The 25,474-nt window shown below is 37.9% G+C and overlaps 1 protein-coding gene and 1 pseudogene across 4 annotated transcripts in view; both read left to right on the plus strand.

Moving 5' to 3' along the window:
- MTMR2 (myotubularin related protein 2) overlaps window positions 1-25,474 on the plus strand; it is a 128,629-nt gene that overhangs the window by 50,701 nt on the left and 52,454 nt on the right. For 2 of the 4 annotated variants that reach the window (XM_046014971.1, XM_046014969.1), the window contains one exon: window positions 24,232-24,307. The exons of 1 other annotated variant lie outside the window; for it this stretch is intronic. In XM_046014971.1, coding sequence (XP_045870927.1) covers window positions 24,262-24,307 — 46 coding nt within the window. In that variant the 5' untranslated portion in view covers window positions 24,232-24,261. Of the gene's footprint in view, window positions 1-24,231; window positions 24,308-25,449; window positions 25,469-25,474 lie in introns of those variants that run through there. One more of the 4 variants, XM_046014973.1, reaches the window with a different exon arrangement.
- On the plus strand, window positions 178-305 carry LOC123950119 (annotated as a pseudogene).

Genomic DNA, 25,474 nt, shown 5'->3' on the forward strand with positions numbered 1-25,474 from the left:
TTCAGTTGTGGAAGGGAGATGAATGATTAACATTACATTAAATGTTAGTATCCTTTAAAAAATGCCACCTAATTTCAAATATGTGCTCTTTTCAGAGGTGAGATGGGAAGAATGTGCTTCTAATACTTGAAAAAAAATCTTCTTGCTATTGGTAAACATTTATATATGCCTCATCTCAGTTTTGTGCAGCGGCAGTATCGTAGCCAGTGAGGTTTATCCGAGGTGCGATTATTGCTATATAAGCCTCTTCTCATTTAACTTCCACAACAGTCCTGTGAGACAGATACTGTGACTCCATGTGAGTAGTGAGAAACCTGGTATTCAGAAGAGATTAATTAAGTCCCATGCTTAAAGGCACGCAGCTCCGTGTTCTCCTTACTTGGTCTCAGGTGGGTTGTCCCTGTATAGCACATTACCCAGAGCAACTGGCCTTCTGTGACTTGGCTGTTGTTTTCAGACATGTAGTGAGCTTTTCTGAAGGGACAAAGAATATCCTAATACATTTTTTGAGGTAGCAGTAGCAGCTTTCAACATTACTTCCTTAATAAATTAAAATTCCTTTTCTAAATAATCAGAAAAAGAGGCTTTTTGTAGTAAAGGTTTGATCTCCCCTCAGTTTTGTTAGTTGTTGATATTTAGTGCATATTGTGTGTATACCTTCAGTGGCCCTAAAATACAAGTGTGCTAGTTAATTATAGGTGGGCCCAACTGCAGACAGCTGTGTGTGGTTTTCTGCCTGATCGTGGTTTGGCTCTGTGCTTGAGATGAGGGGTTTGGTATGGTTGGTGGTTGTGAAAATCATCATTCACAGATGATTTGAAGTTGGTTAACCTCCAGGCTTTGAGTTCTCCCCATAGCCTCAGCTGTTTATCCCTGCCTTGAGCTTTAACCTTTTAAAGCTCCTTTAGTAACAGCTTTTAAATGGAAGTATGAAAAGCACCATGCTAATCCAATTTCATTAGAAATCTTAAATCAAATTGTAAAAATTTTCTACTACAGGTGTTGTGCAGTGACCCTTTTCCTGAGAGGATAGTATGTTAGTTGATTAACAGCTGAATGTGAAAGCTTCTGTTGAGGATTTCTTATTGAAACAAGATGGAACTATACTAGATATTTGAGACTTTTATTTATTCAAGTGGAGTTCTCTTTATATTTTTCATCTTTTCAGCATTGCTTGTTGCAGAAAGAGTCATATACAGGTAAAATCCATACATGTGTTTCTGAAAGACTGAGCACAAATTCAGCCTTGGTAAATTCAGTCGTGGTTCCTCAGTGAATAAATGCAGAGTGTTTGTTTGCTTCTTTTCCTCTTCATGTGGTGGAGAAACTTATGTAATTTCATTAAAATTTTTCAAAAAAATCCTTTCAAAATTCCCCCCTCTCCCCTCTTCTTTCTCCCTGCCCCCTTTCATATAAAACTTATAACGCAAATGCATTTATTTTTTATAAATCTGCAGTTTTTAAAATCAGGCTTTCTTTAATAACATATTTTTAAAGTTTAGCACTTAGTGGAATTAACCTAAGGAACTAGTGTCTGGTTGGTTTATTTGCTGACTGAAATAATTTCCATGAAATGCAGGATTTGAAAATTCAGATGCATACAGCTCTATTTGTTTATAAAGTGTAATTTGTATAGTGTTGGGTTTTAATTAAAGTAAGTTCCTTAAATGGTGGTGACTAAAAGATAAATTAGAAGTTGTACTATTCAACATTTCCTTTGTGGTATCTGTGATAAGGCATTTATACCAATGTTTGTCTGTAATTCAGAATCAAATATTAGAATGGAATTGTATTTTATGTCTTTTATCTCTATTTTATAAGGCCTGTTTCATCTTGGAAGATATGTGTTATATGACTGATGTACAATTTATGTATATATAAATATTATATATATGAGATAAAATTTGTAATATTTTCAGTTTAGTTTTTAGCCATCTGCTCTTATCTTGTAATAGTTGGTAGGCTTAAATCAAGTAAATTTGCTTGTCTTTTTATATTATTTATATTTTCTTTATGAAACAAAGGTCGGAGATAATTGGATTTTTTCTTATCTAGAGTGTGTGCATAAATGTTGACATGTTCTGAAAATATGTAAATATAGTCAGAATGAATTAAGACTCATTGAGCAGATGTTAGATAGTGAACATTGTCTATTACACGTAATCATTTCAATAGTCAGAGGAAAAATGGTTGAAGGTAGCACTCATTAGCAGAAGTTAATACTGCTACTGCTCACACCAGCATCAATTCTTGAGAGCCTACGAAACAAAAAGAACAACTTTAGCCATGTAAAGGATATCCATCAAAACTCTTCAAAAAGTCTTACACTTAATGGGGAAATGTTAGAAGCATAGCCTTTAAACTTAGGAACATGATGCTAGAATTCCTACCCAGTAAAATAAGGAAAGAATAAATAGTGTAAGAAATGAAAGGAAGAAAGAAATCTTTTTTTATTTACAGATGATTGTCTATATGGAAAATATAAGGAAAATCTATATGCAAGCTATCAGCACTTGCTGAATACAAGATAACTTTAAAAAGATAAATCATGCTTTTGTACCTTAACAAAAATGTTTAGACAGTGTGATTTTAAAAAGATTTCCAGTCAAAAGAGCAACGAAATGACATTACTCAGGGATGCATGTAATAAAAGATATATAAGAACTGTATGGGGAAAGTTATAAACTTTATTAAAGAACTTAAATCTAAATAAATAGATGAGTAGACACAATCGCCTGGAGATGTCACATATTTTCAGTATATCCTTAATGCAGTATAATTTCAAACCAAATTCAAAAGTTTGTCTTGTAGAACTTGGCAAGTTGATCCTAAAATTTATATGGAAGGGTAAAAGGTCAAGATTATTTAAGAGGAAAAATGAAGGGGGGGTTCACTTAATTAGTTTGTAAAGCTAAAGTAATTGGAACAGAAATAGATCAAGGAGGCACATGGCAGAGTTCAAGAATGACTGGTATTTGTAGGGACTCTGTGTATGACAGAGTTGGTATAACAAATCAGTGGGGAAAGAATGAACTATCTGGTTATCAGTGCTGGGTTAGCCATATTGAAATAAAAAAAAAGTTGAGTTCCTAATCCACATATACATAAACAATGAATTCATTAGATTAAAAACCTAAAATTAAAAATCAGAATATTAAAATTTTAGAAGAAATTATGTGATAATATCTTTATTACTTGCATCAGGCAGGAATTATTAAATGAGACCTAAAAGATATTAACCATAAAAATTATTATTAAATACAAAAGAAATTTTAAAAATTTATTTATATTAAAAAAGTTTTATTGTGCTAAGTGAGGACCTTTCTTGCTTATTTTTTTTTTTTAAAGATTTTTTTTTTTTATTTATTTGACAGAGAGAGATCACAAGTAGGCAGAGAGGCAGGCAGAGAGAGGGGAAGGAAGCAGGCTCCCTGCTGAGCAGAGAGCCCGATGCAGGGCTCGATCCCAGGACCCTGAGATCATGACCTGAGCCGAAGGCAGCAGCTTAACCACTGAGCCACCCAGGTGCCCCCTTTCTTGCTTATTGATTACTGTTCATCTGACCTCTCTCATCTTAAGCTCTACCCTTAGTTATATCCCTAGTTCACAGAACCTGAATGAATGTGACTTAAAAGCTCTTTCATACTTGTGGCCAGTTGCAGCACTAGAAACATTTGTCCTCATTTGCTTTGTTTAGTTGGTGGAAAAGTTTGAAACACTCCTAATCAAGTGACTCCTGAAACTACTTTTTAGCCATATCTGAAAAATGGAAGAAGAAATTCTGTGTTTTATTCACAGTTCTAAATAAAATCTATATATTTACTCACTAAATCACTGCACTCTTGAAATTTCCTGGGTGTCCTGAGGAAGCAGTGTCCAGTAAGGCATGGTTTCTGCCAGCATGAAGCTTGGAGTCATGTAGTGGAAAAGAAGATAAGCAAATCAGTGATTATTGCATGATAGATACTATGAAAAAGGTATACTATGGAAGCAAAGAGGACAGACCATTCTAAAACATTCTAAAGCAGAACATTCTAAAGTTCATAAAAATAAATTCATTGGGTAAAAAAAAGGGCTATGGCTGTAAGCCCCTTGAGGGCAGATATACTTGTCTTATTCCCTGTTGTATCCTTAGAGATCAGTATCTAGAATGTGAAAGGTACTCAGGAAAACTTTGTTGACTGAATCAGTAGAAGAGAATGAGGAATAAGAAGTTGTTTGCTCATTTTCCTTTCATTCTTTTTTTTTTTTTTTTAAGATTTTATTTATTTATTTTGACAGAGAGCATAAGCTGGGGGAGTAGCAGACTCCTCGCTGAGCAGGACCCTGGGATTGTGACCTAAACTGAAGGCAGATGCCTAACCGACTGAGCTACTCAGGCACCCCGTAGATCCTTTCTTTCTTAATAGTTCCCTAAGTCTTTTGTGTGGTAGGCTTGCCCTTCTCTGATTTAGTTAATGCATCATCATAAAGCTAATCTTCCTCTGAAATCACTTTTATAATATGATACCCCTATTTAAAAATTCTTCAGGGAGGAGGGCTTCCTGCATGGCTCAGTTGGTTAAGTGTCTGACTCCTGGTTTCAGCTTAGAGCATGACTCAGGGTCCTGGGATTGAGCCCTGTGTTGGGCTCCCGCTCAGCGGGGAGTCTGCTTATCTCCCTCTGCCCCTCACCCCACTTTCTCACTCGTTTTCTCTCTCTCTGGAATAAATTAAAAAAAAAAATCTTAAAAAAATCCAGGGGATCCGTTTCTTACAGAAAGTGTAGACTTCTAAGCCTTGTGTTCAGGGTTCTCCATGTTTGGTCGCATCAAAGCTATCACAGAGTATGTCCATCTTTTCCAAAACATAACCCCACTTCTATAGATAGGTTTTTTTTGTTTTTGTTTTTTTTCAGTAGTCCCTTAAATGTCATGTGCTCATTCCAACTTCCATTCATGCTGGCTCACGCATCTGGAATGTACTTCCTAATGCTCTTCAGTGCAACAAATCATGGTATGTTAATAATAGACTCAGTCCCGTCAGGTGATTCCAGTCCATTGTGAACTTTTTTCTGGATAGAAGATATATGGATAATAATCAGAGAGATAATGTTAAAAAAAAAAAACCTTCGAAGAAATTATATGAGGAAAATTTGGAAAAGAGACAGAGGTGGTCACTAATTCATTTTTGTCATCGAAGAGCTACCAAAATCCATTTGAAAATGTTCACAGTTGTCTCATATCCATCCTTATTAGGGAAATGATTTCAGTCCAAACTCATGATTTCTGTTTTACTGAAATTTTTTTCTCCAAAATTACCATTAACTCTCTTTTATAAGGTTTTATTGTTTATAACAACACTAGTTTTTTTTTTTTATGAAAGTAATACAATGAAATAAAAATTTGTGGCAAATAGAAATAGAATTAAGGAAAAGACTTACCAGCACTTTTACTACTCTTACTCTTAGTATTTGGTACGTAGAAACTCCTCCTTAAAAATTTCTCCTTTGGGTCCAGGGATGGGTTAGCCCTGTTGATAGGTATTAAGGAGGGCACATATTGCACGGAACACTGGGTGTTATACACAAATAATAAATCATGGAACACTGCATCAAAAACTCATGATGTACTATATGGTGACTAATACAACATAATTTAAATAAACATAAAAATAAAACTTAAAAAAATTAAAAAATAAAAAGTTGACCGCCCCCTCCAAATTTCTCCTTTGACAGTTATAAGGTTGGGTACCAGAGTAAAAGCTCCTCAGCTCTGCTCACCACAAGCTCATGATGTCAGCAGTTGACTAGGCTCTAGTAAATAATGTCTTGCCCACCATTCTGTTGGGTCTGTAATTAATTTGATGTGATTTGAAGATATTATTAACCCCCTTCACACTTAAAAAAAGTCTGAATGTGTTAAGATTAGTAAAAAGAGCCAAATCATTACAACAGAGAATCATAAATAAAGATTATTTAAAAATTAGAAAGTATGAAAAAATGATAAAGCATAAATTCATGATGCAACAGGAATAATATTGACTGTATTCAATTCATAGTAAGGAGATAAGGAATAGTGTATGTGCCTAAAGGTTATTTAATTAGGTGGAATACTAATTAACATGATAATTCTAGAGAAGACAAAAAGTGTTTCAGACTTCAAAACTGAGCATAATGAAAGTGCTGTTGACAATTGCTGTTACAACCCATGATTCCATATAATCATCTTCATATATACACAAAAGGCACAAAATGAAAGATATTTGACAAAATTCAACATCTCTTTCAGATTTTTAGAACTTTTTAATTAGAAAGGAATGGGTAAATGCTTATGTAAGCATCTTACTTAATAGTACAATATTAAAACAGCAGAAGTAGTCCCACTAAAGAACAAGATAGGGTTACCTTCTATTATGCCTGTGTTATTTATCATTGTTTATAGGTACCGTCTGATGCAATTAGATAAAAAGAAATACATGGTAGGCATATTATTGAAAAGGAACAGACAAAAAGGTATACTTTTACCTGGAAATCAAGAAAATCAAATGAATATTGTTAGAAACAAAGTAATTAGATGACTGGTTATAAGAAGGAGCTTGGAAGTCCTCACTCTATTCTAACAAGTAAAAAGCAGAACAAGGGGGCACCTGGGTGGCTAGGTGGGTTAAAGCCTCTGCCTTTGACCCGAGCCAATGTCCCATTGGCTCCCATCAATGTCCCATTGACATCCCAATGTCTTGGGATGGAGCCCCACATTGGGGTCTCTGCTTAGCGGGGAGCCTGCTTCCTCCTCTCTCTCTGCCCGCCTCTCTGCCTACTTGTGATCTCTGTCTGTCAAATAAATAAATAAAAATCTTAAAAAAAAAAAAAAAAGGCAGAACAAGTTGAAAGTCAACAACTCTTCTTAGATCCGTCAGAGAACTGAGGTTCCAGGGCAAATGGCTGCCCTCCACATTGGACAGACAGGTAGAGCAGAAACCCACAAACAGAAACCTTCTCAGGAACCAGGATGGGGTATCAGCATAGGAACTGTAATTGATGAATTTCTGCAGGCTCAGAATGGACAAGTCTGAGAGATATAACTCCAGGACACCCCAGATCTAGGAGGTCTTTGTACTTTTCAGAGTCTTACCAACAAAAACCCTACCAGGTTCATACAGAGAAGAGTGAGGAAAATCTCTTTTCTAGCAGAGGGAGGGGAAAAATAGCCAGTTTTTGAAATATTTTGAAAACATTCTGTTCTCTTTGGTAAGGCCTACCCTTGAGAGAAATTATTTTACTTGCCTATCCTACCTGGTTTTGTCAGAGACTGCCTGACCTGGGAGAAGGGAAGTACCCAATTCTAGCCTCCTCTAGTGTCCTGTCTAGGGGAAGAGAAGTAGAAATATAAACTTCAGTACCATCCAGCCATCCTGTCCCACCTTGAGGGTGGAGAGACTAAGAAGCACTTGTGAGTGTCAGGGCCCAGGGACACAAGCTCCTTAAAAGACGGAGGACTGTAGGACTTAGTTATAGGACTATAGAACACTTCCGCTCCCACTGCCACACCTTAACCATGACATCACTAAAGGCCTGCTTATTTCAGTTCTTTTTACCTAGTACGTCATCTCCAACTTTGAACAAAAAAAATTACAAGGCATACTAAAAGCCAAGTTTGATATATAAGAATCAATAGCTTCCCATTATGAAAATACTTTTAAGTATTTTAAGTATACTTAGGTACTTAAATATATATACTTAAGAGAGGGAAAGATCCTATTTATAATAACAATTAAAAATATAAAATATCCAAAAATAAGATATATGCAGAAATTTTATGAGGAAATTTTAAAACTGTTGAATAATATAAAAGAACACTTAAATAATTGGAAAGACATACCTTGTTTGATATGAAATTGAAATGCTCAGTATTGTTCAGATTTTAGTTCTTGATTATTCTGTAAAAATATGTTCAAACTTGACAAGTTGATGCTAGAATTTGTAATGACAGAAGTCTGGAAATGAGAGAAGTCCTTTTTGGGGCGTGATTTTATGCTTATAATTGAATACTTTGCAGTCTTTGGAAAGAAGAGGTGTATCTCCACATATGGATATGAAAATATGTTTAAGACAGTTAAAAACAATCAAGAATTGAACAGTGTGTATGAGTTCCCATTTGTTGGGAATTGTGTGGGGAGGAGTAAAAGACACTTGGATACACAAACAGGTAGTATGTATTACTTAGAGGCAGGTAGAATGGAGACAGGGAGACAGGTTTGGAGGCCCTGAACAATTCCAGGTAAAAACTGATAAAAGACATGAACTAGGGTAGTGACATAATGCAAAGTGAAAACATATGTATGTGGACGTAATGCATTAAAGCTACCTGAATGTTGTAGATTAGGGGGCGACCGGAGTCAAAGATGATGGCCCCCAATTTCAGACCTGGTGACAACTTTTGGTTCAGTTTTCTGACGGCCTCTCCTTTGTACACTTTGTACACAGCCAAAAGAGATGACCTTAATGTGTCCTTCAGTCCTTGCTTACTCCCTAACTCCCTTCTTTCTTATGCTCTTTTTTGCCCCCTCATAGCGTTAGCTGTTGTTTCTTTACGAATGACTTCCACCTCTTAACCTCTGGTCCTGATCTCTTTCTCAGCCTCGCATCCCTCATGTCGTTGCCTGCTCTACAGTTGCACTAGAATGCTATCGTGTCATGAGCATAATCGTAGTACAGTTACACCGTGCAAGTTCAGCTGCCCTTGCAAGGTATATGTCACCTTGGAAAAGTTGCTCAACTTCTGTAAGGGTCAGTTACCCCATTTGTAAATAGGAATAGCACTACTACTACTTCTCTTTCAGGGATATTATAAGCACTAAATGAATAATGATCTAAAAGCGGTGCATTAACGAGGCTAGTTCATGATGATATTTTCCTTGGTGTGGGGTGAAATGAAAGTAATTGAGATAATATTTCATCTGTCTACCTATCCATTTCTATTTCGTTTTTGGCTGATACTCTGTTTTGAGCCATCTTTTATCAAGGTAGGACTGTTCTGTATCACAAGAGTACCTCCTCCTAACTTTTTGGTTTTAAAGATCTTACTATTTCTGGGACGCCTGGGTGACTCAGTCGGTTAAGCTTCTGCCTTCAGTTCAGGTCCTGATCTCAGTGTCCTGGGATCAAGCCCCTCATCCGACTCCCTGCTGAGCAGGGAGCCTGCTTCTCCCCATGCCTCTGCCCTTCCCCCTGCTTGTGCACTCGCTCTCTGTCTCTCTCTCTCTCTAATAAATAAATAAAATCTTAAAAAAAAATCTTTCTATTATAAAATGATATCTCTCATAGATAGTAGTCATTAACATGGTCATTTTAATGTTCTCAGTTATTAGAAAATAAAAAGTCTGCAGCCCTATGTTCCCCTTTCCCGACCCCCACAGTTTCTCCTATTTATATCTTGTATTAGTGTGGTTCACTTGTTAGGTGAACCAGTACTGACACATTATTGTTAGTTAAAACCTGTAGTTTACATTAAGGGTTCACTCTTTGTGTTGTACATTTTGTGGGTTTTGACAAAAGTATAATGCCATGTTTCCACCATTACTGTATCGTGCATAATAGTTTCATTGCCCTGAAAATCCTCTGTGCTCTGCCTGTTTGTCTCTCCCTTCCTTTCACTGAACCCTGGCAACCACTCATCTCTTTGCTGTCTACATAGATTTGCCTTTTCCAGAATGTCATATAGGTGGAATCATCTAGTACATAGCCAGATTGGCTTCTTTCACTTAATGGTATGCCTTTAGAGTCCCTCCATTTCTTTTTTTTGTCTTGAAAACGTTTCTTTCTATTGCTGAAAAATACTCCTTTGTAGGGATGTACTGCAGTTTGTTTAACCATTCATTGAGACTTTTTGGTTGCTTACAAGTTTTCACAGTTACGAACAGCTTGCATTTAAAATTATTTAAGGTTCAGATTTGAAAATTTTTCTTGATATTAGTTGTATTCATTTCCCAGGGTGCTGTAACTGAGTGGCATAGAACACAGGAATTTATTCTCTCATAGTTCTGGAGTGTGATATTGTGATTTAATAAGACATATATATTTTGGTCTTCATCCTCAGCTCCTGGCCAGAGCTCCTAAAACCTCTGTAATTTTACCAAGTGATAAGGCCCATAGGAGGATCTTTTGATATAATATTTGGTTTTGGTTTCTGACTCCTGACAGTTCCAGAGTGATAAAAGCGAAAGAAACATCTTTGTTATAGCACACACCTTTCATTCTTACCTGAGCTTATGTTAATGAGGTGACCTTTGGAAAGCCTCTAAGAATGGGGGCCTGGTTGTCAGGGGAACCACCCTTGTGACTAGAGGTTTGGAACTTTCAGCCCAGACTTTGACTTAATCATTAATGGTCAATGATTGAATCAATCATATCTGAGTAATGAAGTTTCCATAAAAACATCCTAACTGAAAGGGTTTGGAGAGCTACTGGACTGGCGAATCCTTGGTGGTACTGGGAGGGTGATGTGCCTGCCCAGAGAGGGTATGGAAATTCCATACACCCTCTTACCTTGTACCTTGCCCTCCAGGCTCTTCCAGCTGGCTGCTTCTGAGTTATATCCTTTACAATAAATAGGTAATGTGGATAAAGTGTGGCCCTGAGTTTTGTGAGCCATTCTAGCAAATTATTGAACTTGGGAGGGGAGTCATGGGAACGTGACTTATGGATGGTCGGTCAGATGTAGAGGTAACAATCTAGGACTTGAAATTGGTGCTTGAAGTGGGGATCAGTTGTGTGGACTGAGAGACCCTAGCATGTAGAGTTTGTACAACTTGTGGGTGTTGGTGTAATAATTGAATTGTAGGACACCCAGCCAGCTGGTGTCCACTGAGAATTAAAGAATTGGGGCGCCCAGGTGGCTCAGTGGGTTAAGCCGCTGCCTTCGGCTCAGGTCATGATCTCAGGGTCCTGGGATCCAGTCCCGCATCGGACTCTCTGCTCAGCAGGGAGCCTGCTTCCCCCTCTCTCTGCCTGCCTCTCTGCCTACTTGTGATCTCTCTCTCTCTCTCTCTGTCAAAAAATAAATAAAATCTTAAAAAAAAAAAAGAATTAAAGAATTGTTTCCTATGGAAAAACCCACCACGTTCAGTTATCAGAAATGTTGAGAGTAGAGAGTGGAAAACTGTTTTTCTTTCAGGAGGTTAGAATCTGAAATCAAAGTGGGAAGATTGGTCTATACTTCTCCCTTAGCTGCTGGGAAGTCCGGTGAGCCTTGGTGTTCTTAGGCTTATAGATCCATCACTTGAATCTGTGTCTCTGTCTTCACATGGCATTCTCCCTGTATCTCTGTGTCTTCATAGGGTCCTCTTCTTAAACAGACAGCAGTTACATCACGTTAGGGCCCACCTGACTCCACTATATCCTCATCTTAACTAATTACATCTATAGTGACCCTATTTCCAAATTAGACCACATTCCCAGATACTGTCAGGACTTCAACCTATCTTTATTCAAGGGAGGAATGCACAGTTAACTCATAGCATGCAGTGATGCTTTCCAGACTGTTCTTCTTTCTATACTTACGCTTTTTTGTTCTTGAATCATTGATAGTGATGTAATGTTATCCAGCCTTTGGTAGGTGTGGTTTCAACTGAAAACCAAATTGTCCCTGGCAGTTTTATAAAAAATGGTGTTCCTATGCTCAAATTTGTACTTTCAAGTATATAACCAATAAGATTTACCCAGATGCCAGTTTGTGGCTCTACCCTGTTCAGTTTGTTTGTATGGTTCATTTGTCTACTTCATCGGTTGTCAGTGAAGTTGTATAAAAACGTTAAATTGATGTTAATGATTTTTTTATTGGAATTATCCAATGAAGAATGAGTACTTAATTTTTTTCCTTCACAGTTTTTAGTATATAAAGAAACTGTGGAGATAATTTGTAACTTCTACAGACTCATTTTCCCCTTTCAGGTGATTATAACTAAGGGTTTTGCAGATTTCCAAAATACTCTTTCCTGTTTTTCTGTCATCCAACATTCCATGTGAAAACTGACCCATAAACTTGTTCACATTCAGATCATCATTTCTAGACAAGGTTTTTGAATTTCCTTTTCACTAATTTCCTGATTAGAGTGAAAGGGACAGAGAGGGAGAGAAAGGGAGGTAGCTTAAAGTGACATGGAAATTTACTGAGCAGTTTTAAAATAGTTTGATCAAGAGGGCGTGGAAGAAAATGGGGAACATTTTCATTGGGGAGAGAGCAAAACTGAATTATGTTTTAGGTATAAAAGAATTAAAAATTTCAGTCTGTATGGCAGGTTTGTTTTTTTTTTTTACGAGTAAGAATTTAATATGATGAATAAACTTTTCTTGACAATAAGAAAAGGATTAAATATTGTATAAAATGCTATCAAAGGACAGATCTTTTTTTTTTAAGATTTTCCATTTTATTTATTTTTTTCAGCGTAACAGTATTCATTGTTTTTGCACAACACCCAGTGCTCCATGCAAAACGTGCCCTCCCCATTACCCACCACCTGTTCCCCCAACCTCCCACCCCTGACCCTTCAAAACCCTCAGGTTGTTTTTCAGAGTCCATAGTCTCTTATGGTTCGCCTCCCCTTCCAAATTTTTTTTTTTTAATAAACATATAATGTATTTTTATCCCCAGGGGTACAGGTCTGTGAATTGCCAGGTTTACACACTTCGCAGCACTCACGATAGCACATACCCTCCCCAATGTCCATAGCCCCCTCCCCCTCTCCCAATCCCACCTCCCCCCAGCAACCCCCAGTTTGTTTTGTGAGATTAAGAGTCATTTATGGTTTGTCTCCCTCCCAATCCCATCTTGTTTCATTTATTCTTCTCCTAACCCCCTAACCCCCCATGTTGCTTCTCCATGTCCTCATATCAGGGAGATCATATGATAGTTGTCTTTCTCCGATTGACTTATTTCACTGAGCATGATATGCTCTAGTTCCATTCACGTCGTCGCAAATGGCAAGATTTCATTTCTTTTGATGGCTGCATAATATTCCATTGTGTATATATACCACATCTTCTTTATCCATTCATCTGTTGATGGACATCTAGGTTCTTTCCATAGTTTGGCTATTGTAGACATTGCTGCTATAAACATTCGGGTACACGTGCCCCTTCGGATCACTATGTTTGTATCTTTAGGGTAAATACCCAGTAGTGCAATTGCTGGGTCATAGGGTAGTTCTATTTTCAACATTTTGAGGAACCTCCATGCTGTTTTCCAGAGTGGTTGCACCAGCTTGCATTCCCACCAACAGTGGAGGAGGGTTCCCCTTTCTCCGCATCCTCGCCAGCATCTGTCATTTCCTGACTTGTTAATTTTAGCCATTCTGACTGGTGTGAGGTGATATCTCATTGTGGTTTTGATTTGTATTTCCCTGATGCCGAGTGACGTGGAGCACTTTTTCATGTGTCTGTTGGCCATCTGGATGTCTTCTTTGCAGAAATGTCTGTTCATGTCCTCTGCCCATTTCTTGATTGGATTGTTTGTTCTTTGGGTGTTGAGTTTGCTAAGTTCCTTATAGATTTTGGATACTAGCCCTTTATCTGATGTGTCGTTTGCAAATATCTTCTCCCATTCTGTCAGTTGTCTTTTGGTTTTGTTAACTGTTCCCTTTGCTGTGCAAAAGCTTTTGATCTTGATGAAATCCCAATAGTTCATTTTTGCCCTTGCTTCCCTTGCCTTTGCCGTTGTTCCTAGGAAGATGTTGCTACGGCTGAGGTCGAAGAGGTTGCTGCCTGCATTCTCCTCAAGGATTTTGATGGATTCCTTTCTCACATTGAGGTCCTTCATCCATTTGGAGTCTATTTTCGTGTGTGGTGTAAGGAAGTGGTCCAATTTCATTTTTCTGCATGTGGCTGTCCAATTTTCCCAGCACCATTTATTGAAGAGGCTGTCTTTTTTCCACTGGACATTCTTTCCTGCTTTGTCGAAGATTAGTTGACCATAGAGTTGAGGGTCGATTTCTGGGCTCTCTATTCTGTTCCACTGATCTATGTGTCTGTTTTTGTGCCAGTACCATGCTGTCTTGATGATGACAGCTTTGTAATAGAGCTTGAAGTCCGGAATTGTGATGCCACCAACTTTGGCTTTCTTTTTCAATATTCCTTTGGCTATTCGAGGTCTTTTCTGGTTCCATATAAATTTTAGGATTATTTGCTCCATTTCTTTGAAAAAAATGGATGGTATTTTGATAGGGATTGCATTAAATGTGTAGATTGCTTTAGGTAGCATAGACATTTTCACAATATTTATTCTTCCAATCCAGGAGCATGGAACATTTTTCCATTTCTTTGTGTCTTCCTCAATTTCTTTCATGAGTACTTTATAGTTTTCTGCATATAGATACTTAGCCTCTTTGGTTAGGTTTATTCCTACGTATCTTATAGTTTGGGGTACAATTGTAAATGGGATTGACTCCTTAATTTCTCTTTCTTCTGTCTTGTTGTTGGTGTACAGAAATGCAACTGATTTCTGTGCATTGATTTTATATCCTGACACTTTACTGAATTCCTGTACAAGTTCTAGCAGTTTTGGGGTGGAGTCTTTTGGGTTTTCCACATATAGTATCATATCATCTGCGAAGAGTGATAGTTTGACTTCTTCTTTACCAATTTGGATGCCTTTAATTTCTTTTTGTTGTCTGATTGCTGAGGCTAGGACTTCCAGTACTATGTTGAATAGCAGTGGTGATAATGGACATCCCTGCCGTGTTCCTGACCTTAGCGGAAAAGCTTTCAGTTTTTCTCCATTGAGAATGATATTTGCGGTGGGTTTTTCATAGATGGCTTTGATAATATTGAGGTATGTGCCCTCTGTCCCTACACTTTGAAGAGTTTTGATCAGGAAGGGATGCTGTCCTTTGTCAAATGCTTTTTCAGCATCGATTGAGAGTATCATATGGTTCTTGTTCTTTCTTTTATTAATGTGTTGTATCACATTGATTGATTTGCAGATGTTGAACCAACCCTGCAGCCCTGGAATAAATCCCACTTGATCGTGGTGAATAATCCTTTTAATGTACTGTTGAATCCTATTGGCTAGTATTTTGGCGAGAATTTTTGCGTCTGTGTTCATCAAGGATATTGGTCTGTAGTTCTCTTTTTTGGTGGGATCCTTGTCTGGTTTTGGGATCAAGGTGATGCTGGCCTCATAAAATGAGTTTGGAAGTTTTCCTTCCATTTCTATTTTTTGGAACAGTTTCAGGAGAATAGGAATTAGTTCTTCTTTAAATGTTTGGTAGAATTCCCCTGGGAAACCGTCTGGCCCTGGGCTTTTGTTTGTTTGGAGATTTTTGATGACTGTTTCAATCTCCTTACTGGTTATGGGCCTGTTCAGGTTTTCTATTTCTTCCTGGTTCAGTTGTGGTAGTTTATATGTCTCTAGGAATGCATCCATTTCTTCCAGATTGTCAAATTTGTTGGCATAGAGTTGCTCATAGTATGTTCTTATAATTGTCTGTATTTCTTTGGTGTTGTGATCTCTTCAAAGGACAGATCTTATATCATCTCATCTACTGATACAGCCAGAGTTCCAGAGGCAGGTTGGGATCTCTTGTTTCTGTGTCATGTTTTATGTATTCCAGGGGACTTCTTTCCTTCTCTCATATCTGAGAGTCCTAAGACTTTTTCTACACTAAAGATATTTACATGTTAATGCAGAAAGATCTAATGAATCAGTCTGGGTTTGCTGTCTTCATTCTTCAGACACCATTTTAGGAAGGTAGGCCCTGGTGTTTTTGAGTCGTCCTCTTATTTTGTTGAATCTCTATTTCTTGTTTATTACTGAAATATCTGAAATGCAGTTCTTCTGAAGTAAAAATCAGCAAGTGTTATTCAAATGATTGCTTGCATTTGTTTCATAAACTTAGGGTCAAATCTGATCACTTCTTCCAAGTATCAAAGAAGAATATTCTTCTTTATTTCTACTACCACCAGAGTAATCCAGGATTTTGATATTTCTGATTATTTTTTATTTTATTTTTTTAAAGATCATAGTTCTTATTTATTTTTTTTTTAAAGATTTTATTTATTTATTTGACAGAGAGAAATCACAACAAGGCAGAGAGGCAGGCAGAGAGAGAGAGAGAGAGGGAAGCAGGCTCCCTGCTGAGCAGAGAGCCCGATGCGGGACTCGATCCCAGGACCCTGAGATCATGACCTGAGCCGAAGGCAGCGGCTTAACCCACTGAGCCACCCAGGTGCCCCGATATTTCTGATTATTATTTTAACTTTATCATATTTAGTTTTTTACACCTCCCTAACAATGTCATTTACCTCTCAGAGGCCTCCAGTGATTTTTCCTTACATGACCAGTCAATTTTAAAATCCTTACTCCTCCCCTGCCCACCCAATATTTTATTATAAAAATTTCCAAATACGCTATCGAGTTGTAGTTTTTTTTTTTAATATATTTTAGAAATTAACCCCCTACCAGATTTGCAGATATGTTCTCCCATTCAAGTAGGTTGCCTTTTCATTTTGTTGCTGGTTTCCTTTGCTGTCCAGAACTTTTTAGTTTGGTATAGTTCCATGTGTTTATTTTTGCTTTTGTTGCCTTCGGTTTTGGTGTCAAATCCAAAAAACCATTGCCTAGACCAATGTCAAGGAACTTACCCTCTGTGTTTTCATCTAGGAGTTTTAACTTATTTCAGGTATTATTTTCAAATCCTTAATATATTTTGAGTTGATTTTTGTATATGGTATAAGATAGGGGTCTGATTTCACTCTTGCACATAGCTGTCCGGTTTTCCCAGCACCATTTATTGAAGAGACTATCCTTTCCCCATTGTATATTCTTGGCAACTTCGTTTTTTAAACTAAATTAAATTAAATTTTTTTGTGTGTGTGTGTGTTCCAAAATTCATTGTTTATGCACCTCAACCAGTGCTCCGTATAATACCTGCCCTCCTTAATACCCATCACCAGGTTCACCCAGTCCCCCCGCCAAAACCCTCAGTTTGTTTCTCAGAGTCCCCAGTCTCTTATGGTTTTTCTCCCCCTCTGATTTCCCCCAGCTCACTTCTCCTCTCCATCTCCCAGTGTCCTCCATGTTGTTCCTTATGCTCCACAAGTAAGTGAAACCATATAATAATTGACTCTCTCTCCTTGACTTACTTCACTCGGCATAATCTCCTCCAGTCCTGTCCATGTTGATACAAAAGTTGGGTATTCATCCTTTCTGATAGAGGCAGAATACTCCATTGTATATATGGACCATATCTTCTTCTTCTTCTTCTTTTTTTTAAGATTTTATTTATTTATTTGACAGAGAGAGAGATCACAAGTACACAGAGAGGCAGGTAGAGAGAGAGGGGGAAGCAGGCTCCCCACCGAGCAGAGAGCCCGATGCGGGGCTGGATCCCAGGACCCTGAGATCATGACCTGAGGCAAAGGCAGAGGCTTAACCCACTGAGCCACCCAGGTGCCCCTGGACCGTATCTTCTTTTTTTTTAAATAAAAGATTTTATTTATTTATTTGACAGACAGATCACAAGTAGGCAGAGAGGCAGGCAGAGAGAGAGAGAGAGAGGAGGAAGCAGGCTCCCTGGTGAGCAGAGAGCCCGATGCGGGGCTCGATCCAGGACCTTGGGATCATGACCTGAGCTGAAGGCAGAGGCCTTAATCCACTGAGCCACTCGGGCACCCCTGGACCGTATTTTCTTTATCCATTTGTCCGTTGAAGGACATCTTGGTTCTTTCCACAGTTTGGCGACTGTGGCCATTGCTGCTATGAACATTAGGATACAGATTGCCCTTCTTTTCAGTACATCTGTATCTTTGGGGTAAATACCTAGTAGTGCGATGGTAGTGTCATAGGGTAGCTCTATTTTTAATTTCTAAGGGAATCTCCACACTGTTTTCCAAAGTGGCTGCACCAACTTGCATTCCCACCAGCAGTGTAAGAGGGTTCCCCTTTCTCCACATCCTCTCCAACACCTGTTTACTGTTGTGTTTATTTGGCCATTCTAACTGGTGTAAGGTGGTATCCCAGTGTGGTTTTGATTTGAATCTCCCTGATGGCTAATGATGATAAACACTTTTCATGTGTCTGATAGCCATTTGTATGTCTTCTTTGGAGAAGTGTCTGTTCATGTTTTCTGTCCCATTATTTGACGTGATTATCTGTTTTGTGTGTGTTGAGTTTGAGGAGTTCTTTATAGATCTTGGATATGAGCCCTTTGTCTGTAGTGGCATTTGCAAATATCTTCTCCCATTCTGTGGGTTGCCTCTTTGTTTTGTTGACTGTTTCCTTTGCTGTGCAGAAGCTTTTGATCTTGATGAAGTCCCAAAAGTTCATTTTCACTTTTGTTTCCTTTGCCTTTGGAGACATGTCTTGAAAGAAGTTGCTGTGGCTGATGTCGAAGAGGTTACTGCCTAAGTTCTCCTCTATGATTTTGATAGCTCCTGCCTCACATTGAGGTCTTTTATCCATTTCAAGTTTATCTTTGTGTATCATATAAGAGAATGGTCAAGTTTCATTCTTCTATACGTAGCTGTCCAATTTTCCCAGCACCATTTATTGAAGAGACTGTCTTTTTTCCCACTGTATATTTTTCCTGCTTTGTCGAAGATTATTTGACCATAGAGTTGAGGGTCCATATTTGGGCTCTCTACTCTGTTCCACTGGTCTATGTGTCTGTTTTTATGCCAGTACCATGCTGTCTTGGTGATCACAGCTTTGTAGTAAATCTTGAAATCAGGCAACGTGATGCCCCCAGTTTTGTTTTTCTTTTTCAACATTTCCTTAGTAATTCGGGGTCTCTTCTGATTCCATACAAATTTTAGGATTGTTTGTTCCAGCTCTTTGAAGAATGCTGGTGGAATTTTGATCAGGATGACATTGAAAGTATAGATTGCTGGGGCACCTGGGTGGCTCAGTGGATTGGGCCGCTGCCTTCGGCTCAGGTCATGATCTCAGGGTCCTAGGATCAAGCCCCACATCGGGCTCTCTGCTCCGCAGGGAGCCTGCTTCCTCCTCTCTCTCTGCCTGCCTCTCTGCCTATTTGTGATCTCTCTCTCTGTCAAATAAATAAATAAAATCTTTAAAAAAAAAAAAAAAAAAAGAAAGTATAGATTGCTCTAGGCAGTATAGACATTTTAACAATGTTTATTCTTCTGATCCATGAGCATGGAATGGTCTTCCATCTTTTTGTGTCTGATGCTTTATATGGAAAATCCAAAAGACTCCACCCCCAAACTACTAGAACTAATAACAGCAATTCAGTAATGTGGCAGGATACAAAATCAATATACAGAAATCAGTTGCTTTCTACACACTAACAGTGAAAATACAGAAAGGGAAATTAGAGAATTGATTCCATTTACCAAGAGCCATAAGACACTTGGGAACAAACCTAACCAAAGAGGTAAAGGATCTGTACTCGAGGAACTACAGAAAACTCATGGATCTTGGGATCATGACCTGAGCGGAAGGCATAGGCTTTATCCCACTGAGCCACCCAGGCGCCCCCCCTCCCCTTTTTTTTCTTTATTAAAAGCAGGACATGTGGGTTATATTTTTGGTGACTTAGCATATCTGAGAATAACTTCCTGTTGCCATCAAACGTGTCAGAGAGGTCACAGTATTTTCTTTCAAAGATCTGGTTACATTTTGTTACTGTTTTCTGGATTATAGTTGTAGAGATCAGTTGAAGCTTGCCTGATCTTGCTTTTGTACACACCTTCCCCTAGACCCCTCTCTCTTTTGGCCTGTAACCTTATGGGTTGTCTTTTAATTCTTACAGTTCAAAAATATTTGCTACAATTCACTTATATATACCTCTGTTCATTGATTTTTTTTTTTTTTAGGGGGGTGGGGGCAGAGGAAGAAGTAAAGGTTCCATGGTTAGCCCTGATGTGGGACTCTCGATCTCACAATCCTGAGACCAGAACCTGAGCTGAAATTAAGAGTTAGATGCTTAACAGACTTGGCCACCCAGGCATCCCTGTTCATTGATTTTTATGTGGAATATAGCAAACTATTTTGATCAGCAAACTTAGAAAATCTTTATTCATTTCAAAAGCATGTTCTTCACTTGTACCTTGGATTTTTGCTTGTATTCTATTTTGATTTTTTTCTTTTGGGAAATAGAATTCTTTCATTGGCTCTTTATCATCTTCCTTCATGTTTTGATTTGCCTTTTTCCTACAAATTCTTAGAACAGTTTTCATGTTTGTCCTCAACATAAATGCTGTTTTCTGATTAATCAGTTCAGTTCTTTATTTTTCCAACACAAATTTTGTTACTACATTTAAAATTTTTGCAATCATTCTTTATCTTACCCATTTTTCTTAGTATCACTGTGTCTCTCCTTATGACTTTCTGTTTTTATTTCTTAGGGAATATGGTTGATTCCCAAATAGCTTATGTTTCTGCTAATGGCTATAGATAATTCTTTTCAGAAGATTGCTTTGTTTTGTTGAGTCTCAGACTGATACCTCCTTTTCCTTGTCAAATAATCTTTTTTTGGTAGACCCTGTGTTTTTTTTTCCTCTTCTGTGTAAGGATAGATTTGTTCATAGTCAGTGTTTGCCAACAGAGGATCTGTATTGCCTTTGGCCCTGCTCTGTTCACTCCTTTGAGTTCCTTTTATATCTTCAGCTCTGAAATGAGTTGTTAATGTATATCTTCTAGTGTGTGCCTATTGTTAAAACTCTGCCACCTGGGGCAGCTTTTCTGGGCAGATACTGGATCTTGACTGGCTTCTCTTCATTGCCTTGCTCTGTGACATTCTGGTCAGAGCAAATATAAGAGAGCCTATGGCTCTCAACATGCATGATTTGCATTTCTCTTTTCTCACTTTATAAAACTTTACTTATGGGGATGCCTGGGTGGCTCAGTTGGTTAAGCAGCTGCCTTTGGCTCAGGCCATGATCCCAGCATCCTGGGATCAAGTCCCACATCGGGCTCCTTGCTCTGCCTGCCTGTGCTCTCTCTATCTCTCTGACAAATAAATAAATAAAATCTTAAAAAAAAAAAAAAAAGCTTTACTTATGAAGATTACGCCTCCTGTTCTACCCTGTGTTTTTGCTGGAACTGCCTTGGTCTCTATTCCTGCATACAACACACATTTTCTGGGCTTTGCAGTTTTCTTCAGAGTGTAGAAAATACAGAGAGACAGTAAGTCCTGGGAAACAACACTGTAGCAGTCATAAGGATGTATACCTGTGCAGTGCAGGAACTCCTGTGACTTTGTAAGCGACATAATGTTCGTATTTCCAAGTCAGGTGGTAGATGATAGGCAAAGGGTAAAGCATTTTATTTTATTTATTTTTTAAAGATTTTATTTATTTATTTGAGAAAGTGAGAGAGAGCATGAGCAGGGGGAGGGGCAGAGGGAGGAGCAGACTCTCCCTGAGCAGGGATTCCGATTTGGGACTCAGTCCCTGGATCCCAGGATCATGACCTGAGCTAAAGGCAAATGTCTGACTGACTAAGCCTCCCAGGTTCCCCCAGGATAAAGCATTTCAAATGATTTTTGTACTTTGTGTACTGTTTTAGTTGTTATTGTATTTTTCAATCTAATTCTGTTATTTTCATAATTAGTAGAAGTTCTTACCAGATTCTAGTCATCAGTTATTAGTCTAAATTTTTATTGTGCTCAAGAGAAAACACTTATTAGGTATATATTATGTGACAACACTAGTGTAAATGTATTAACTCATTTAACACTTTTGTGGAGTAGTATGATTATTACCATTTTATAGAAGCATAAAGAAGTTGAGCACTCTACCCAAGAGGGCTTAGCATGTGGCATGGTCAGGATTTGAACCCAGGAAAAGTATATATATTTGCATATTGCAAGTTTATATCCTGTTTTTCTGCATTTTCACAGGCTCATTCTTCCTCCCTCTCTCCTTCCTTCCTTCCTCCTGCTCTCTTTCTCTGACTTCCTAAAAGGCTGTATCATGACCTGGCAACTAGATGCCATTCAAAAAATAGGACCTTTTATAAGATTTAGAATGCAGAATATAAAAAATTATATGTTTGTGTATGTTTTAGTTCTTTAGGTATTGCATTAAGGTTACTTTATGAAACATAATTAAGCTTTCAAAAGAATGATATTATTTGTTTATATTGTAAGTTTATTAAACAGAATTAATTTGTTCTTTGTAGTTTTTAGTTTATTGGCCTTAGGTAAACACTGGGCTCTGGCAATAGTGTCTAGCCATTTTGTCTAATCCTCCTGAAGCACCTAACTTAAAGTAAGGAAAGACTTAATTATCAAGAAGAATTAGATTCATTAGATTAGTACTGCCCAATATGGGCACCACTAGAAATATGGCTGTTGAACACTTGAAATGTGGCTGCTGTAGATTGAGATATGCTGTAAGTAGAAAATACAGTCTGGGTTTCAAAGGCTTAGTATGAATAAAAGAATGTAAAATATCTCATTAATACTTTAAAAATACTATATATTGAAAGGACAATATTTTTATTTATTTATTGGATTAAATAAAATATATTAGAATCTGTTTTTCCTGTTCCTTTTTACTTTTTTAATGTGACTACTAGCAAATTAAAAATTACATATATGGGTTGTGTTATATTTCTGTTCAGTATTCTGAAGTGTCTAAGATATGATACCTCTTCTTTCAGAGTCTGGTAGCAAGAAAGCAGGTAAGCAGAGTGGTGTGGTAAGTGCTAGATAGGAGCTCATGCAGAAGAGACCTCTAACCGAGTTTGAGGGGCCTGCAGAAGGTGACCTTTAAAACAGCAGTGGTTTTTTCCTTCCTTTTTACCTTCTTTTGAAGTCTCTAAATCTACTTTTTGGATTGAAGGAAGTAAGAGTCAAAAGCTACTTTAAAAAGTAAGCATCTTTTTTCTAGTGGTATTGGTTCTCAGTCTAATGGAATGAGTCAGGGTTAAAGCAGAAGGCCTGAGGGTGCACAGAGACCACTGCTCCACCCTCCCCCAGAACTGGTTTAAACAACCAAATTGATGTTGGTGTCCTTTGCTAAGTGTGGAACACAGGTCAATTTGAGATCTGTTGAGTTCATGGAGTCTGGGGGACATCTGGTTGGGGAGGAACATTAGCAGTGGGATGAATGGAACTTAGGGTCCAAGAAAAATCTTGGCTGGCAGCATAGATTGAAGTTAGGTGAAGTCACAGATAAGGTATGAGATATCAGGAAGTGAGTAAAGTGAGATACAGACAAATCTCTGGGGAATGGGGAAGGTTGAGGAAAGAGAATAAAGGTCATTGAAAAAGAATAGTCAGAGAAGGAAGAGTTTGACAGGACAGTATGCTTTCAAGAAGCAGGCAAGTGTAGATAGTGTCAAATGTAGTTAAGAGATAAAAATAAAGACTGAGAAATGTTCATTATCTTTAGTAATGAGTAGGTGATTGGGAAGAAAGTAGGTTCCCTGGAAGGATTGGGTTAGGAGGCAAAGCCAGACTGCAGAATGTTGAAGAATTAATGGGAGCTAAAAAAAACTGGAGACAATGAAGATTACTGTTTGGTAGTGAAAGAGGAAGAGGTGGGGAGGCTCGTGGTAGCTAGGATGACATATTTATATTTATATTTATATTTATATTTATATTTATATTTATATGACAACGTGTGTGTGTGTGTGTGTGTGTGTGGTTGTTTGGGTTGTAAATCTATTATACAGCCATGTTTCTCTATCTATCCATTCTTGGAATCCAGTATAATGTTGATCATGATTTTAATCTATTTAAGATCTCTCTTCAACAAGATACTTTATTACCATCATTTCCAAATTCTCTAAACATTAAATCTACGTAAGAGCCTTATTTTATCTGGGTTTAAATGCACTAAGGCTTCTGGGCATGGCTTAATGGAAGGAGCATGGGCTTTGCAGTCCACTAAACTATAATTCATATCTAGATTCTGACTTGTTACTGTGTGATCTTGAACAAGTTAATTGTCACCTCTGACCTGTTTTTCTTCATTTAGGAAATGAGGATAATAATAGATATCTACCCTTTATGGGGCTATTGTGGTATTCACTGAGAAAAATGTCAAGTGTTTTGTACAGCACCTTACACGAAGTAGGCACTCAGTCAAGGCTGCGTAGAAAAACTGCAGCTTCACATGTTATACATGACAACATCACAATCTCTATAATTTAATTTAAAGTAGTATGTGTGATATAATGTAACTTTAAAGAAGAGCAAGTATGCTCAATTGAAATTGGAGTGAAAAAGTAGCCTTTGAATAAAACATGTTTCTTTTCTTGCTCCCTCCTCCCCTTTCCAATGCAGGTCCTGAGGGAATCTAACAAATTAGCAGAAATGGAAGAACCACCCTTGCTTCCAGGAGAAAATATTAAAGATATGGGTCTGTAATGGTATTTTTTGTTGAATTTCCTTCTCTTTTCTGAGTGCACAGACTAGTCAGTACTCTCAGTGTAGAGAGAACAGGTTCATTGTCCAAGACACCTCCTATCTGGCAGCACTCATTACTGCCACCCTTCCCAATATCTGGTGTGTCCTCTATGCCTAGACCCATTACACCTGCTTGTTTTGTAGTTGGACTGTAGGGTAACATGCAGATTGAGTTATATTCTGCTTCTTTTCTGGTTTGCTCTACATTCATTGAAAGTAGCCCCCCCCCTTTTTTTTTAACTCTTGCTGAATTTTCAAGAGTATTTCATTACTTTGAATGACTGCAGTAAGAAATTGATTTGCCTAGATAAAACATTGGATTGTCGCTTTGTACAAGTGATTTTTCTTAAAACACATTCTTTCTTTGTTTCCTTTATTTTACGTGTTCTGAATAAACTCGTGTCAGTTTTTGGATGAAGGTATTTCATCTCCATTGCAAAGCAAGCTGTTTGCATGTAGGTGCTTTTCTTCTGCAGCCTAAAGAACTAAGCAGTAACTGATTGTATGGACTTTTTTTTTTTGGGTCCTCATGCTTTTACTTCATTAAATCTGTGTGGTAATCTAAAAAATACCATAGCTTTTGAGGGATGAAGTAATGTGTTAGGAGAACAAATGGCTTCTTAGCCAGAGAAACATCACCTTTCATTTTATTGTCAATTTACAACATGGGGTGGAAGAGGAACCAGGGAGGGAAATTGAGGAGTGAAGAGAGTGTGATACAGTGTGAGCTAGAGAGAGCCAGACTGTGTACTTACCTTTGTCCAGGTAGGTCCTTTACTTCTTCCCTTCTGTATTTTGAATTCGGTTCTTCCTGTGCACTGGGTGCCATCTCACCATCTCTGCCCATCTAATGGATACCTGCAATTGGGGCGCAACTCACACGCCTCTCCGTTCCCTGAACTTTTCTCATCCTACAGCAGAATGGACTTCCCCTTCATTGTATTACTTAGCATATATTTTTGTGTCTCTTTCTGTACAGATTGCATGCTCTCATCTATTACATTTGTTTGTATATATTTTATATCCTTACAGACAGGTATTTTCAAGGTCATTTTAGTCTACCTCACCGAAAATATGGCTTCTTCCCCTGTGAACTCAGTGAAAATTTGAGAGGGTTAGT

The sequence above is a fragment of the Meles meles genome, chromosome 8 (genome assembly GCF_922984935.1).
Source record: "Meles meles chromosome 8, mMelMel3.1 paternal haplotype, whole genome shotgun sequence".
In the NCBI taxonomy this organism is placed as follows: domain Eukaryota; kingdom Metazoa; phylum Chordata; class Mammalia; order Carnivora; family Mustelidae; genus Meles; species Meles meles.